The sequence below is a fragment of the Octopus bimaculoides genome, chromosome 7, assembly GCF_001194135.2.
Source record: "Octopus bimaculoides isolate UCB-OBI-ISO-001 chromosome 7, ASM119413v2, whole genome shotgun sequence".
NCBI lineage: Eukaryota > Metazoa > Mollusca > Cephalopoda > Octopoda > Octopodidae > Octopus > Octopus bimaculoides.
Window position 1 is genome coordinate 62191834 of NC_068987.1, and position 14694 is coordinate 62206527.

The following is a 14694-nucleotide window of genomic DNA, read 5'->3' on the forward strand; positions in this document are numbered from 1 at the left end:
TTTTTTTTTTTTTTTTGTCTAGAGTGGCTCGTTTTAACCAAGTAGAACACCTTACAATATATTTTCCTACTAATTTTGGTGCTGATTTAACAAGAATATATTATATTGGACTTCGAGGAGATTTCACTGTAGTAAGTTCATAGCAATCATTGACTGCAGATCTTTTGCAGAACTTTTCTTTTTAATGTTAAAAGATAGCAGTGGAAATGGGTACAAATGATAGAGTACTCTAAGTTAATATCTTGTTTAATTTAATTTTATCTTTCTTGTACGAGTTAAAATTGTATCAGAAAGTCAAAATTTTGCCATGCATTTCTTTGATGATTAGTTAAATTAATTGTTTCTCCTAAGGCATGAGGCCTGACATTTTGGTGGGAAGGACTAGTCAATCACATTGACCCCAGAGCTCAAGTGGTGCTTAATTTATCGACCCTGAAAAGATAAAAGGCGAAGTCAAACATGGTGCAGTTGAATGCCACTAAGCATTTTCTCTGACATACTAACAAATGTGCCAGCTCACCACTCTGGTCATTAATACTAAGTTATATGGAATGATTGATGTAAAATTTCCTTTTTCCACACATACAGGCTTGTCCTTTCAGGTGCCAGTGCTACCTACAAAATACCCGTACCAGTGCTGTGTAAATGCACCCCTGCTGGTGGCATGTAAAAAGCACCCAGCACACTCTGCTAAGTGGTTTGCATTAAGAAGGGCATCTAACTGTAGAAATCATGCCACAACAGACAACTGAAGTCTGGACAGTTTCCTGCTAGTCAGCTCCATGTCAAACCATCCAACCCATGTCTGTATTGAGTGCAAACATTAAATGGCGATGAATAAAGATCTTTGTTCTCTGTTCAAAGAAATTGCCACTAAAAGACAGTCAGATGGCAGAAAAAGTAAACCAATGATTTGAAATGTATTTTCTAATTTCATTTTTCTATATTTCAAGTTCATGCTATACTGTGACTAACTTATTTTTTTTGCTCCTTATATGATTAATAAAGTAAGTGTGTAATAACAGTTATTTCATTTCATCAAACAATACCTTACTGCAAAAGCTGACTCTATATTTAATCGAAAGAAATCCTTATTAATGCTATGTAGATAATAGAAGTGGTAAGGTGCTTTATGTTTGTGTTTAGGTTCTGAGTGGAAATATTTCTAGGGTTGATAAAATATATACACCAGTATTTCAACTAGATGTCTCCCTTACAGCCATTGTGCTAGCATCAGAAGGTTTATCAATTCTGTTAATTCATCATCCTATAAAGATTATTATGATTTATTTCAAAGCAATAAATGGCATGTTTGTAGGTGAAGAGTTGTCAATTGTATTGACTTAGGTACAAGACTGGTAATTATAATATGGGGGTTCAATGATTCATTCTATGTTAAGCACAAGACCTGAAATTTTTGAGGGGGTGGATTAATTGATTACACCAACCCCTTGTGCTCCATTGGTACTTATTTTATCAATCCTGAAAGGATGAAAGCCAAAGTTGACCTTGGCAGAATTTAAACTTAGAACATAAAGCCAGAAGAAATGCTGCTAAGCATTTTAACCAGTGCACCAACAATTCTACCAGCACACCATCTTTATACAAGTTTTAACAATGGTTTCTAACATAAGGCACAGGGCCATAAATTTTGTTGGGTGTGTGTGTGTGTAGTTAGTTATATTGATCCTCCTGCTACCACCTTCATTACTTGACTAACATGTATTTCATTAATCAGAAGAATGAAATTTGGCTCCAGCAGGATTTAAACTCAGGACGAGACTAAATATCACTAGGTATTTTGCTATGTAATATTATTTGTACTGGTATTAGTAATTGTAGTTTTTATATATTTATTAATTTAGTACATAATGGAAATGGTTACATGTATATAATGTATCTTTGATAGTTATGTTAAAATTTACCAATTTCAGATAAAACGCCATGGAGTCACTATATGTAATTATGAAGCACGAGCTAATCCAACTGATCACAAGACCAGTTCCTTAGAAATGATGGGTAAGATGGTTCAGTGAAACATCTGATGAGTGGAAAAGAAAGACAACTTAAATAAAAACAACAAATGGACACAAAATACAATAAATAAATCAATAAACAAAATGCTAATTCAAGGAAAATGATTGGAAAATAAAATGTTTCTTCATATTTCAATAAAGTTTTTGTTAAAGAAATATTGTGGAGGCTACTGAAGTCACATTTTTTTTTTTCAAATTGCTTGAAGATATTGCTTACTTCACTGGAAGCCATTTTTTCCCTTCCATTTATTTTCATACCCAGTATGTCCATTAAAATACTATAATATATATGTACACACACACACACATATATACTCAGTATAAAATATAAGAGAAATTACCTATAACAGGTAACTTCTACACGTTAGAAGACAGTCAAAAACAACCGAAAACCACAAAGTAAAACATTTCAAAGGGAAGAAAAAATAAAACCTTTTACCTTATTTTTAACGGTTAGACCTATAGGTTTCGGATTTTGTGAGTAAATAAAGTAATTTACTAGGCAAATTCTCTTCAGTAAACTTCAGACTTTTTTACATGCTAGGCCACTGGTAGTAAAATTTTATATAGTTTTGCTACCCTTTATATTTACTCAAGTATATATATATATTAAGAAAATATATAGGGTAGGAAAATTAGAGAAATTTTTCTACCTGTGGCTAGCATGCATAAAATATCAACAATTAAGGTTTCAAATGTAATGGACATCTAGCAATTGGAGAAGGGACATGCAGTGTGTTCATATATTCCTTTTACAATTTTGAAATTTCAGAAAAAAATTTGTTATAGTGCAGTTGCACTACTTGCAACCAGCATTTATTTTCCAGCAAGATGGTGCACCATTGGGGGTTGAATATTTGAGAGTTTCTTAAACTTTTTCAAACTCTTGGATTAGAAGATGCAATCCAGTTTAAATAATTTCTGGACACCCTTTGTATATATGCATATCATTATTAAAATATATTTATTATTATATAATATATATTATATATATATATATATATATATATATATATATATATATATATATATATATATATATATATATACACACATATATATACACACACACACATACATCATTGCTATTATGCAGAAGTGTTGTAAGTCCAAAATGTTGCTTTGTCACCATTCCATAGCAAAAGCGTTGTATTACATTTTGACAATTTTTGATAGCTTCACATCTGAAGCAGCTGGAGATACAATAGTTTAACCAAAAGAACTGGCTATTGCAAGCAAAGATAAATATTGAAAAAATGCATTGGCCAAATTTGGACATATGACAGTTTAACATAATAGCAACAATATATATATCATCATTTTATATGTGTGTTTATGTATTCTATATATAATATATATTTGTGTGCTGCTTTTTTTTTGTATTATCTGATACGTTTTTTTCAAATCTTATTTTGCTCAACTTTCCCTTCAGTTTTTTATACTGTATAATGTTTTGTAAGTATTTGGCAGATAATGTCTTTGAGCTGCTTGCTATTCTGAACTAATCCACTAATCTCTCATTCTTGCTTCATTATGGCCTGGATCACAACAGTTCAAACCAATTAAAAACCTAGCAACACCAATGTTGCATTTTCTTGTTATCTCTCCCATATATATCTTCAAGTCTTCACTTCTAATTAAAAGAATATGATTTTCTTATCTTTAACAAGGTAATAAAAAAATTCTATATTTATAGAATAATTTTTTCATTGATATAGCTTAGTCAGCTTTATCATTTGATACATACCCTTGTTCTGCTACCTTTTCTGTTTTATATGTCATTAGCACAGGCATCCATAAATTACCTTTACAATTTGAAAATTTCTGGAAAAAAAAAAAAGATAACTCAGCAGGCTACATGCAACTAATGGAGACCATGTTCTGATATTTCTATGGCCTAGTGGTTAGGGCATCGGACTTGCAGTTTCGATTCCCAGACCGGGCGTTGTGAGTGTTTATTGAGCAAAAACACCTAAAGCTCCACGAGGCTCCGGCAGGGGATGGTGGTGAACCCTGCTGTACTCTTTCACCACAGCTTTCTCTCACTCTTACTTCTTGTTTCTGTTGCACCAGTAATTCAAAGGGCCAGCCTTGTCACACTTTGTGTCACGCTGAATCTCCCCAAGAACTACGTTTAGAGTACACGTGTCTGTGGAGTGCTCAGCCTCTTGCACGTTAATTTCATGAGCAGGCTGTTCCGTTGATCAGATCAACTGGAACCCTTGTCGTCGTAACCGACGGAGTGCCACCCATTAAAAGTTTATTTGTTTGCCCGTGTTTTCCAATAAATTCTGAGTTTTCATTACTTTTTTTCCTGAATTTTTCAAATTGTAAAGGTGATTTAAATCAGTAAATTATTTTCAGTTCTTTGCATTTTCTTTCTGCTTTTTTACTGCTTCTGCAATTTCCATTCCCCCCTGAACTTACAAATTGCATCCCATCCACTTCTCCACTTACCATCTCCAGTGTCTCAACATTAAAACAACTTGCTTAAGCCTTTAACATTCAGATTACTCTGTCAAATACAATACTTATTTATTCATACTAATTGTTTTGAATTAATACTGCATTATCTCAAAGCTTTGAGATTTCAGTTATGTGATAGCTTATGTTTTTTAGAATGACATTGTAGGTTAGGTATGAGAGGCTGGATCTAGCCAGCTGGAATATAAAACAGGTAGAATATTTGGGCTTGATATAGCTAGTTTAAATGCTAAAGGGATAATCATTTTGTTACCATTTTTCTGTTGAAATACTCTGCCTTTGTTTCCATTAATTTTTAAAATAATGAATTTATCAAAATAATTTTGTGATTATGTTGGTATTTTTGGAACATAAATAATCATGAAATTTTGATAGCAAGTTTTACTTTAGAGCACTTTAAAATATAGAATTTCTATCATAGAACAAGAGGTGATTCCAGATAGGTTAGTATTAAAGAGGTGAATTCTTATCCAGAACAGTAACACTCTGGAGCAGATAATCTGTCCACAGCCAGCCACCTACAAATGTTCAAAATGAATATCAACCATGTTTGTGTCACCAATTTGTGAAGGCCTGCAAGTATTGTAGACATTGCTTTCCCAATGTGCCACAGAGTGGGATTGGTCTCAGGTTCAGTCCCACTGGGTGGCACTTTGGGCAAGTGTCTTCTACCATAAACCCTGGGGTTGGTCAAAGCCTTTTAAGTAGATTTGGTAACTGGAAACTGAAAGAAACCTGCCGAGTGTGTGTTTGTCTTCTTGGTTTCACATCACATGATCTTTGAAAATAAGAGTCCTCATCATACAGGTGGTGCTATTCACTTCCAATCTTCTATGGAAATTTGTCTGGTTATGAGAAAATACCGTGTTTAAAATCAGGTGCAGTATAGTGACAGAAAGGGCAAATGGCTCTAGAAAATCTGCTTCAAAGAACTCCATCTGTTCCGTACAATCTTGGAAAATTGAATGTTAAAATGATGGTGATTAAAAAAATAACTAATTTTAAACACTATTGGAATTTACTCACAAGGTATGGGAATCTTATATGCATACCATTCTGCCTAAATAATGGATCTACAAATGCAATATCCCTGCATATCTCACATCTATTTTCATTCCTCCACTTCACTCTCTATTTCATATCTTATCTAAATTAACTATTGCTTAACCATTTTCTCACACTGTCTTTGATGAAGGGATATAAAAAATATCCTGGAAACAGCTGTAAGACCTATTTATAAATGTTCTAAAATCTTCACAGATTTGGATTTTTATCTCATTCTGAAAGAAAAAAAAATTTATATATACACATGCTGATATATGACCTACATTGGACTCCTTATTCACATAATCACCGAACCTAGAACTTAACTATAGTCTGTCCATAGCATTTACTCAGCGTTACCTGACACCTTTGGGACTTATTGACACCATTACCTCTCTCTCTATATATATATATATATTTGTGTGTGTGTGTGTAGTGGATCATGCAGGCATAGTGTGAATTTGATCCTAGATAGCCAAATTTAAATTAACAGTTCAACAGAACTTTTCTCATGGTAAAACAATAGTTTTTTTCTGTGACAGCAGTTTACATTTGCCAGATGCCTTAGCTAAGCAAAATAATATCTTCACCACTTAATCCTTCTAACCTCTTATAAGCCACCAAAAGCTAGAATTAAGATAACAAGTACTACCAACGAAATCCATTGTTCTCAACAATAAGTCTATCCTTCTGGATAGTTATAAAAAGAAGAACCCCCAAGCAAAAGTCAGTTAGTGAGAACCTGAGTTAGAGAGAGCGACCATCTGTTAGTGAACAGACCACTAGAATCATGGCCACAAGCAGGCAGCCACTAAAGACAAACAGCCAGAGGGGAAAAAAGAAAGTTACAATCAGCAACTATGCAAGACAACTTCCCTCAACTCTCACTATCACTAGCTCAGCTCGCTTTCTTCTTAGAACTTTACTCCATCTCTATCTATAATTACTACTACACAATGACAAGAACACAAACACAAACTATACAAGAAAAATCTACATCTATCTTTACTTCACATACTTTACAATTTTATCACCTGCCCATCAAGGCAAGGTATTTTTACAATGTAATGGTAAAATAAATATTTTCTTCACAATTTCAATCACTGTTCTTTCATCTTTACATAATGGCAATCAATGAAGAACCAATCCTTACAAACTGATTACAACTCTGACGTTCCATACTATTGTTTACAAATTAATTTCAACCATTACAAAAATAAACTTCTACTGTTATAAATTGGTGACTCAACCATTACACTAATTAACTTCTACCATTACACACACACATATCGGCAAGCGAAGTGAGATCGTTGCCAGTGCCCCTGGACTGGCTCTTGTGCGGGTGGCACATAAGATGTACCATCCTGAGCGTGACCGTTGCCAGTACCGCTTGACTGACCTTGTTGGGTTTTCGAGCGAGATCGTTGCCAGTGCTCCTGGACTGGCTCTTGTGCGGGTGGCACATAAAAGACACCATTTCGAGCGTGGCCGTTTTCGTGCGGGTGACACGTAAAAGCACCCACTACACTCTCTGAGTGGTTGGCGTTAAGAAGGGCATCCAGCTGTAGAAACTCTGCCAAATTAGATTGGAGCCTGGTGTAGCCATCCGGTTGCACCAGTCCTCAGTCAAATCGTCCAACCCATGCTAGCATGGAAAGTGGACGTTAAACGATGATGATGATGATGATGATGTATACCTATGTGTGTGCATCTTTGTGTCTGTGTTTGTCACACACCAGTTGACAACCGGTCTTGGTATGTTTACATTCCCATAACTTAGAAGTTCAGCAAAACACACTGATAGAATAAGAAGCAGTCTTTAAAAAAAATAAGTTCTGGGGTTGATTGATTCAACTAAAATTCTTCAAGGCATTGCCCCAGCATGGCTGCAGTTTAATGACTGAAACAAGTAACAGATAAGAGATAAAAGAATAAATCTGAAAGTAAACATACATGCATGCATACATTTATATCTATTAAAGGTACTTGACTATGTAACGACAGACATGCATAAAAAGCTGGAAATGCTGGTGTTATAAAAAAAAAACAAAAAAAAACAGCAAACTGATTTGCATTATCTGAATTAAATCAACCAGATGTACAATGAAAATTTGTAAAACATTCCCGGGATTCTCCATTTGAGGTTCCTAGGCTGAACGTAGGCATTCAGTCATCTACACATGAAATATGCAAGCACGCACACATATACATGTAAACAGCAACGAAGCACACACTTGTGTTCTCATATGATGTACACATCCTTTACAGCAGCGCAAGTTTATCACACCCGCACACATGCGCGTACACACGCACACACACACATACATACATACATACATGCATCAACATACCAACCAATTTAGATAATCACAAGCTCGAAGAGCTGTCTTGACTTTGTTAGGGACCGGATTGAATTCTACAAAATTAAAAAAAACCAACAGAACATTTTTACTTTTTGTGTGAGGAAGTTTATAAATCGCAACAATTTGATAATCAACTAGGTTGTGATATTTTTCAAAGAAATAATAACATGTTTTTCTAAACAGTAAAATTGTATATATTTTTTTTTACTTAAAGAAATAAAGTTGAAATATATATATATTTCGTTAACGACAGAGAATACGAAACTAAACAATTATTATTTTCGTCAGAAGGTGAACATGGCGTGCACACAGCGTGGTAGGTTTGTTGTTGATAAAAATTACCTTTATTTAGCTTTTCTAATTATAGATTCTGCAACATTTTGATTCGAATGCATGTAATTTTCATTTCTTTGGGTGTATTGACAGTTATTCCTATTTTACATTTCGTTAATGTTTTGCATTGTCTAAAAGCCAGTGTGCGGGCAGTAAACGTGAATGAGAAATACTGTAAATTCTGTCTTTTTTTTATTCCACTCGAATTAAAATGATGCTTCAAGTTTAAGCCTCTTCCAGTAGTTATCAAATTTATTATTAAATTGATTGAAGATAGCAAGCTGACAGGATAATTACGGCATTGGAAGAAATACCTTAACGTCTTAGTTCCGATTGTTTACATTTTATGTTCAAGTCTCACGAAGGTCAACTTTATCTTTCATTCTGCCGGGGTCGATGAAATAAAAATACCAGCCATCGACTTACCACCTCCACTCAAAATTGTTGGTTTGGGACCTAAATCAGAAGCCATTCTTTAATTGGTTCGTTGTCTTCGATTCCATAGTCTCCTTTGGTAGTCGGTCATTATTCATCAGTTGAATAATTGGTAAATTTTTACTATTACACCCGTCTCCCAAGTCTTATCGGCGGACTTTCGGTATTACTGCTATCACTGCCTTATGGAGGATGAAAAGGACAAAAAATATTTTTGTCTCCCAAAATTTTAATTTATTTCCCCCCTTTAAATTCTGTGACCTTTTCTGTTGCACATTGTTGAATTTTTTTTTCATTATGTTAATCTTGATTACACGCAAAACCCTCACAAAACACACTCACACATACACACATTCTTTGTTTTGTCCTGTACTGTCCATAATGTTTTTCTTAATATAAGCCCTTTGTGGTTAAAAAATAAATCATCATTATTATTATCACAAGTTCCACCGAGGTCGTCTTTACTTTCATCCTTTCGGTGTCGATAAAATAAGTACCAGTTGAGTACTGGTGTCGATGTAATCGACTTGCCCCTCCCCACCAAATTTCAGCCCTTGTACCTATAGTAAAAAGTATTATTATTATTATTATTTGACACGCTTGTTTCCCTTTCGTCATGCATTTTGGGTCACCCCCAGTACCCCATTTTCCGTTCACATTTTTTTTCTACAGCTAACATCTTGCAGCTTGTTCAGCAACCTCATCAATCTTATCAGTGTAGAAAAACGTGTGAAGGTCAGGGGTACAGGGAAAAATGATTGGACCAAATCCTTCCTCCCTAACTAACCCCATTAAAAAAAAGATCCCTGGCTGGACCAACCTTCAATCAGCTGTCTTTTATTCTCAGACAAACTATATCCAGGACTAGATTCTAGCCTCCTTCTTTTTCAAAATGATAGGGTAGAATTTGAAGGATATTTGGTTGCCTTTTCTAGCAGGTTGAGTGACCATGTAGAGGCCCTTTCACTGACTTACCTTTATACTTGCTTAATGTGATTATTTTCTGAAGGTTTCAATCAATTTAGTGGCTTTCCCTTGACATTTCCTACAAGATGAACAAACGTGGTTCACAAACAAGGTTATCATATTCAAGCTGTGATACCAGTTTTAATTAGACCAAGAAAACGTTTTTGACTACAGCCACTGTGCATTTATGGAATTTCAAGCCCATGCCTGTAATCTCAGCAAGATTTTTCTTTTCCCCAGCTGTTTCAAGGATATAGTCCATCATTTCATAACAATATTTATAATTAGTAGAATCTAAATAAAAGCACTTAGATATTTCCACGTTTAATTGCCTGCTGTTAGGCCCATTTTCCAACTGTACAGTGTGCTCAGTTGAGGATCAGTAGTTCATTGTGTTGTGTTCATAGCAAAGATAACTTTCAACCACTTAATACTGTTTGCTGTAAAGAATGTAGGTGCTACATTTCACGACTTTAACCCTTTAGCATTTAAACCAGCCTGTTAATACTGGCCATATCCAGCTTCTCACACCTACTCTACATTGCCATTCCAAACATATATGGTCACATTATTGAAATTTTAAAGCTATGAGATGATACATGGTTAATCCTAAACAATGTATATATATAAGTATTACATTTGATAGAGCAATATGAATGCTAAAAGGTTCGTTAGTAGGAGCACTGTGTTATAGACAGGTATTTTATTAGATTGCAACATTGAGTTCAAATTCTCCTGTGAATATCTCTTGGAAAGAGATATATTTACTTTCTGCCAAACTGTCTTACTCTAAATATACTACTTCAAGACAATGTTTTCCATTGGTGACTCTATAATTATAGGGTTCATACTAATGGTGCTGACTGTTAAGTGAAGAAAACAAAATGTTATATAAAGTAAAAGAAAAGTTAATAAACTATTCTAATGAATATACTTTTTAAAAATTATTTTCATTTATCACTCGATTGTGTTTGTGTTTTGATGTTGATTTATAATATCTCTGACTTAGGTTCTTTGTAATTTTTTTCTTTTTACTTTTGTACATTTTTTACAGTGTTGTCTCGCTGTGGTCTTCGTACACTTTTTAGCAGGTAAGTATTTAATTTCTTCACAGATATTTTCTTTTTGTCACTAAATATATGTAGTTATATTATCATTCACAATTCTATTATTTCTGTTCTTTTAGGATACCTTTTTACATTAGCACATTTACACAAGGGTATTATATTGCCATTGTAAACAATATCATTTAAAAATTTTTGTGCGTAACAGGGTCCCAACGAACCATTCATTAGTTTATTTGAAGTTCTAATGGTACACTCTGATTTTGGAAACTTGTCTGCCAAGATGGTTCTGGTGGCAGTTTCTGAAAATTTGTTCCCTATTTGACAGCTGAGTACAGAACGTTCTTGTCCACTGTGTCTAACCTGGCAACATGTGTTGAGAGGCAGTGTACAAATAAGAATGTGCTAGTCATCACAGAACAACATTGTTCATTATGCAGTTGTAGCATTGCTCTAAGTTCTAATAGGGTATAGACTGTATGCATTTTATAGAGCACTGTGGCTACTGCAATATGTATGACATTGCAGAAATGGTGGATTGTCATACGAAATGCCTTAAAGCATCTAGATTCAGCCCATTATGTATCGAGATCAAATATAATCTAGGTTGATTTGTGTCTTTCATTCGACGGTAGCACAAGAAAATAAATATCATTAATGTAGAGTTAGTGATTCAACTGACTACACACTTTCCCTATAAAAATGTTAACTGTATGTTTAGAAAAGACAGCAGTGAATGTTGTAGAGTAAACCCACTTTGAGCTAGTTAAAGGCAATTGCATTTCACTAACTTTCACTAAAGCCAATTGCATTTCACTCTTGAGAAAGACATCAGTATTATACAATAATATCCTGGATACCTAACATTATGCTGTTAGTTGTAGAATCAAGCTATCTATGATGTGATTTTACAAATTTGTTCCATTTCTTGGTTCATCTGTTTACTCTCTTACTCTCTCTTATATTTCTAATATCTTTGAGAAACATATCAATGCATGTTCCCAGTTTTTTGCTCTATGAATCTTATGCTTAATACTTATGTTAAAGGAAACTGTAATTTATTAGCTGTACCACCTCTGGTGTTTAGAATATTTGGTTATCTACAGAATTATTGGATTTGACAAAAATTGGGGAAATAAGTCAAAATATTTTCCACTGTTAAATAAAATTCAATGTACTATGTTGGATATTTTTTCTGGTATTATTGCTTGCAATTTCAGTCTCATCCAAGATTTACAATATCTGAATATTTTATCTTGTTCGATGAAACTAAATTAGTCTTTCATTTTTCAGACTTAGTTTGGAAAAGCAAATCTGTGTGCCAACAGCAAATGCTGCATTGAAAATATTGCCTGTACAAACCCAGTCTTTACATACCACATCAGTAAACCATGGATTCAAGTGGGATAATTACAACACTATTGTTTATCCACCAACAAAACCTGGAGAGGAAGAACGGCCTGCTGTAAGTTAAAATTTTAATTGAACTCAGTTTTATAGAAGTTCTAATTCGGATCTTGTGCATATTGTTATGATGTGGAATGTTTTCCGTTTGCAGTAAAAATATTTATTATGATAGTAAGTCATTTGCAAATGGTTTAAGATTCAAATGGATGATTTCCTGAAAAACTTTTGGCATTAACAGCTCTTGTCTCTTTCTCTCTCTATATATATGTAACCCCATTGTGTATATATATATATATTAATAATAGCATAGGGTAAAATTTATTAATAATTTTACCAAGTAGTCAGTATGTTAAAAAAAAAAACCTTTTTAGGTAAATAGTACAAAATATTCTATTATTATTTGCACTTAGCTGACCCCTGATTATAATTATGTATATAATTATAGAATATTTTATATATATATATATATATATGTATGGGTGTATATACACATATATGTGTATGTGTTTGTGTCTTCTCTTGACATGGCAATGTTGTTGTAAATGAGCATCATACAATCTTTATTTCCAATCTTCTGTGGAAACATGTCTGGCTATGGAGAAAAATGTTGGGGTTGGTAATAGGAAGGGCATCTCTTTGTCAAAAAAATCTGCCACACCGAATTGCTAAACTCACTGTGATAGTATGGAAAAGTGGATGTTAAAGTGTCGAGAAAAATATATATACACACACACACACACACACACACACACATATATATATATATATATATATATATATATATATCATCATCATCGTAATTCCAGGAAACTATATTTCCTGGAATTACAGCTGTTTCTAATCCCAGTCTTATGCCAGAGTAACAGACCAACATCAGATAAAGTTATTCCAACCTAACAAAGAATAAGAGTGCATCCCATTTGATAAGGATGTTGACTCCATCTTGGAAGCAACAGCCAAAGGTGATGTTGATTGTCACCTCTAGACAATGACTATCATTATCATCAGTTTAGAAATGGAGAGGCTTGAGCTGGAGGAGAAAAATGCAGTGAAACAGAGCCAGTAAAATCCATTAGCTCAAGCTGAAGCTTAAGAAAGGACATTGGAGTCCGTCATGTGTGTATATGCCTTGTGTTTGTTCTCCCATTACTTGATACCAGGTGTCGGTTTGTTCACATCCCCATAATTTAGTGGTTTGGCAAAAAAGACCAAGAGAATGAGTAGCAAACTTAAGGAAAAAAAAAGTACTGGGGTTGATTAGTTCAGCTCTTCAAAGTCGTGCTGCAGTACAATGACAGACAAGTAAAAGAATATAACATTCTCTGGTACAATATAGCCTAAAGCATTAAATTTTACTTGTGCTTTCTTTTATCTGTTTATTAAACTCACAACATCATCTATGGAATATAAACGTGAGATTTGAATAATAATGCCTATCATAAGATATTTCTTATATTTCAATTTTAGTTTTATAGTAATTTATTTTTTGGGAATTATGAATCAAAAACTAAATCAGTCGAAACAGAAAGTTAGCTTGTTTTCTATTTTGGTTGTTAATCTATATTGCCTTGCTTCTTGTGTATTTCTCTTTGCAGGAAATAAATCACTCTCGAGAAAATATTAAATACAGTCCATTAAAGATGTGGTACATTGCTTGTATGGTGAGTTATCTTATATTTGTTAAAAACTTTCTGAATGTTTTATGTACTTAATTATTTCTTTTCTATGAACTAAGACTTGTTTGTCAATTCAAGGAGGCCAGTTTAGCTTGGAGATAAAATAGTTACTTGTCCACTTTCATTGTCACTTTTTGTTATACATCAATCTTCCAAACTGGCATGACAATTTAGATATATGTATATTATTGAACTAATATTAGATGCTTGTATGGCTGTGTGGTTAACAAGTTTGTTTCTTAAAATGTGATTTTGGGTTCATTCCCACTGCATGGTATAGAGTAACTTAGTGGTTAGGGTGTCAAACTCATGATTGTAAGATTGTGGTTTTGATTCCTTAATTGAGTGATGTGTTGTGTTCTTGAGAAAAAAACACTTCATTTCATGTAGTTTCAGTCTACTTGGTTGCTGGCATCCAGTCCAGCTGAGGAATATATATGCCACAAAAACTGGGAAACTGGCCCTTTGAGCCTATATGCCTCAGGAAGGATCTTTATCCTATCCCACACATGTCTTCTAGGCTTTATCCTATCCCACACGTGTCTTCTAAGCTAACCAAAGCTTTGTGTGTAGATTTGGTTGATGAAAACTGGAAGCCATCTCACATTTGTGTTTACTATTCTCTAACTGCTTTTTCTTTTACTCATGCACACATAGTGTGTTGGTTTGACCAATATTTGAATTAAAATAGCAATAAGATATGGCAAAGGATTATTTTATTCTGGGCATATTTAATGCAGTGAGATTAAGAAGTTAATTGTTGTTGTTGGCACTCCGTTGCTTATGACGTCGAGGTTTCCAGTTGATCTGATCAACGGAACAGCCTGCTTGTGAAATTAACGTGCAAGTGGCTGAGCACTCCACAGACATGTGTACCCTTAATGTA

The 14694-nt window shown here is 34.0% G+C and overlaps 2 protein-coding genes across 3 annotated transcripts in view; both read left to right on the forward strand.

Moving 5' to 3' along the window:
* Positions 1-2192, forward strand: part of LOC106884523 (PITH domain-containing protein CG6153) — a 9219-nt gene extending 7027 nt beyond the window's left edge. Inside the window, exons 5-6 of the mRNA XM_014935948.2 lie at positions 23-131; positions 1935-2192. Coding sequence (XP_014791434.1) covers positions 23-131; positions 1935-2036 — 211 coding nt within the window. The 3' untranslated portion in view covers positions 2037-2192. The remainder of the gene's footprint in view (positions 1-22; positions 132-1934) is intronic.
* Positions 2193-8145: 5953 nt separating this feature from the next.
* LOC106884524 (39S ribosomal protein L22, mitochondrial) overlaps positions 8146-14694 on the forward strand; it is a 15509-nt gene continuing 8960 nt past the window's right edge. Inside the window, exons 1-4 of one of the 2 annotated variants that reach the window (XM_014935949.2) lie at positions 8146-8243; positions 10716-10752; positions 12019-12190; positions 13728-13793. In XM_014935949.2, the coding sequence (XP_014791435.1) occupies positions 8225-8243; positions 10716-10752; positions 12019-12190; positions 13728-13793 (294 nt within the window). In that variant the 5' untranslated portion in view covers positions 8146-8224. Of the gene's footprint in view, positions 8248-10715; positions 10753-12018; positions 12191-13727; positions 13794-14694 lie in introns of both variants that reach the window. The other variant, XM_014935950.2, reaches the window with a different exon arrangement.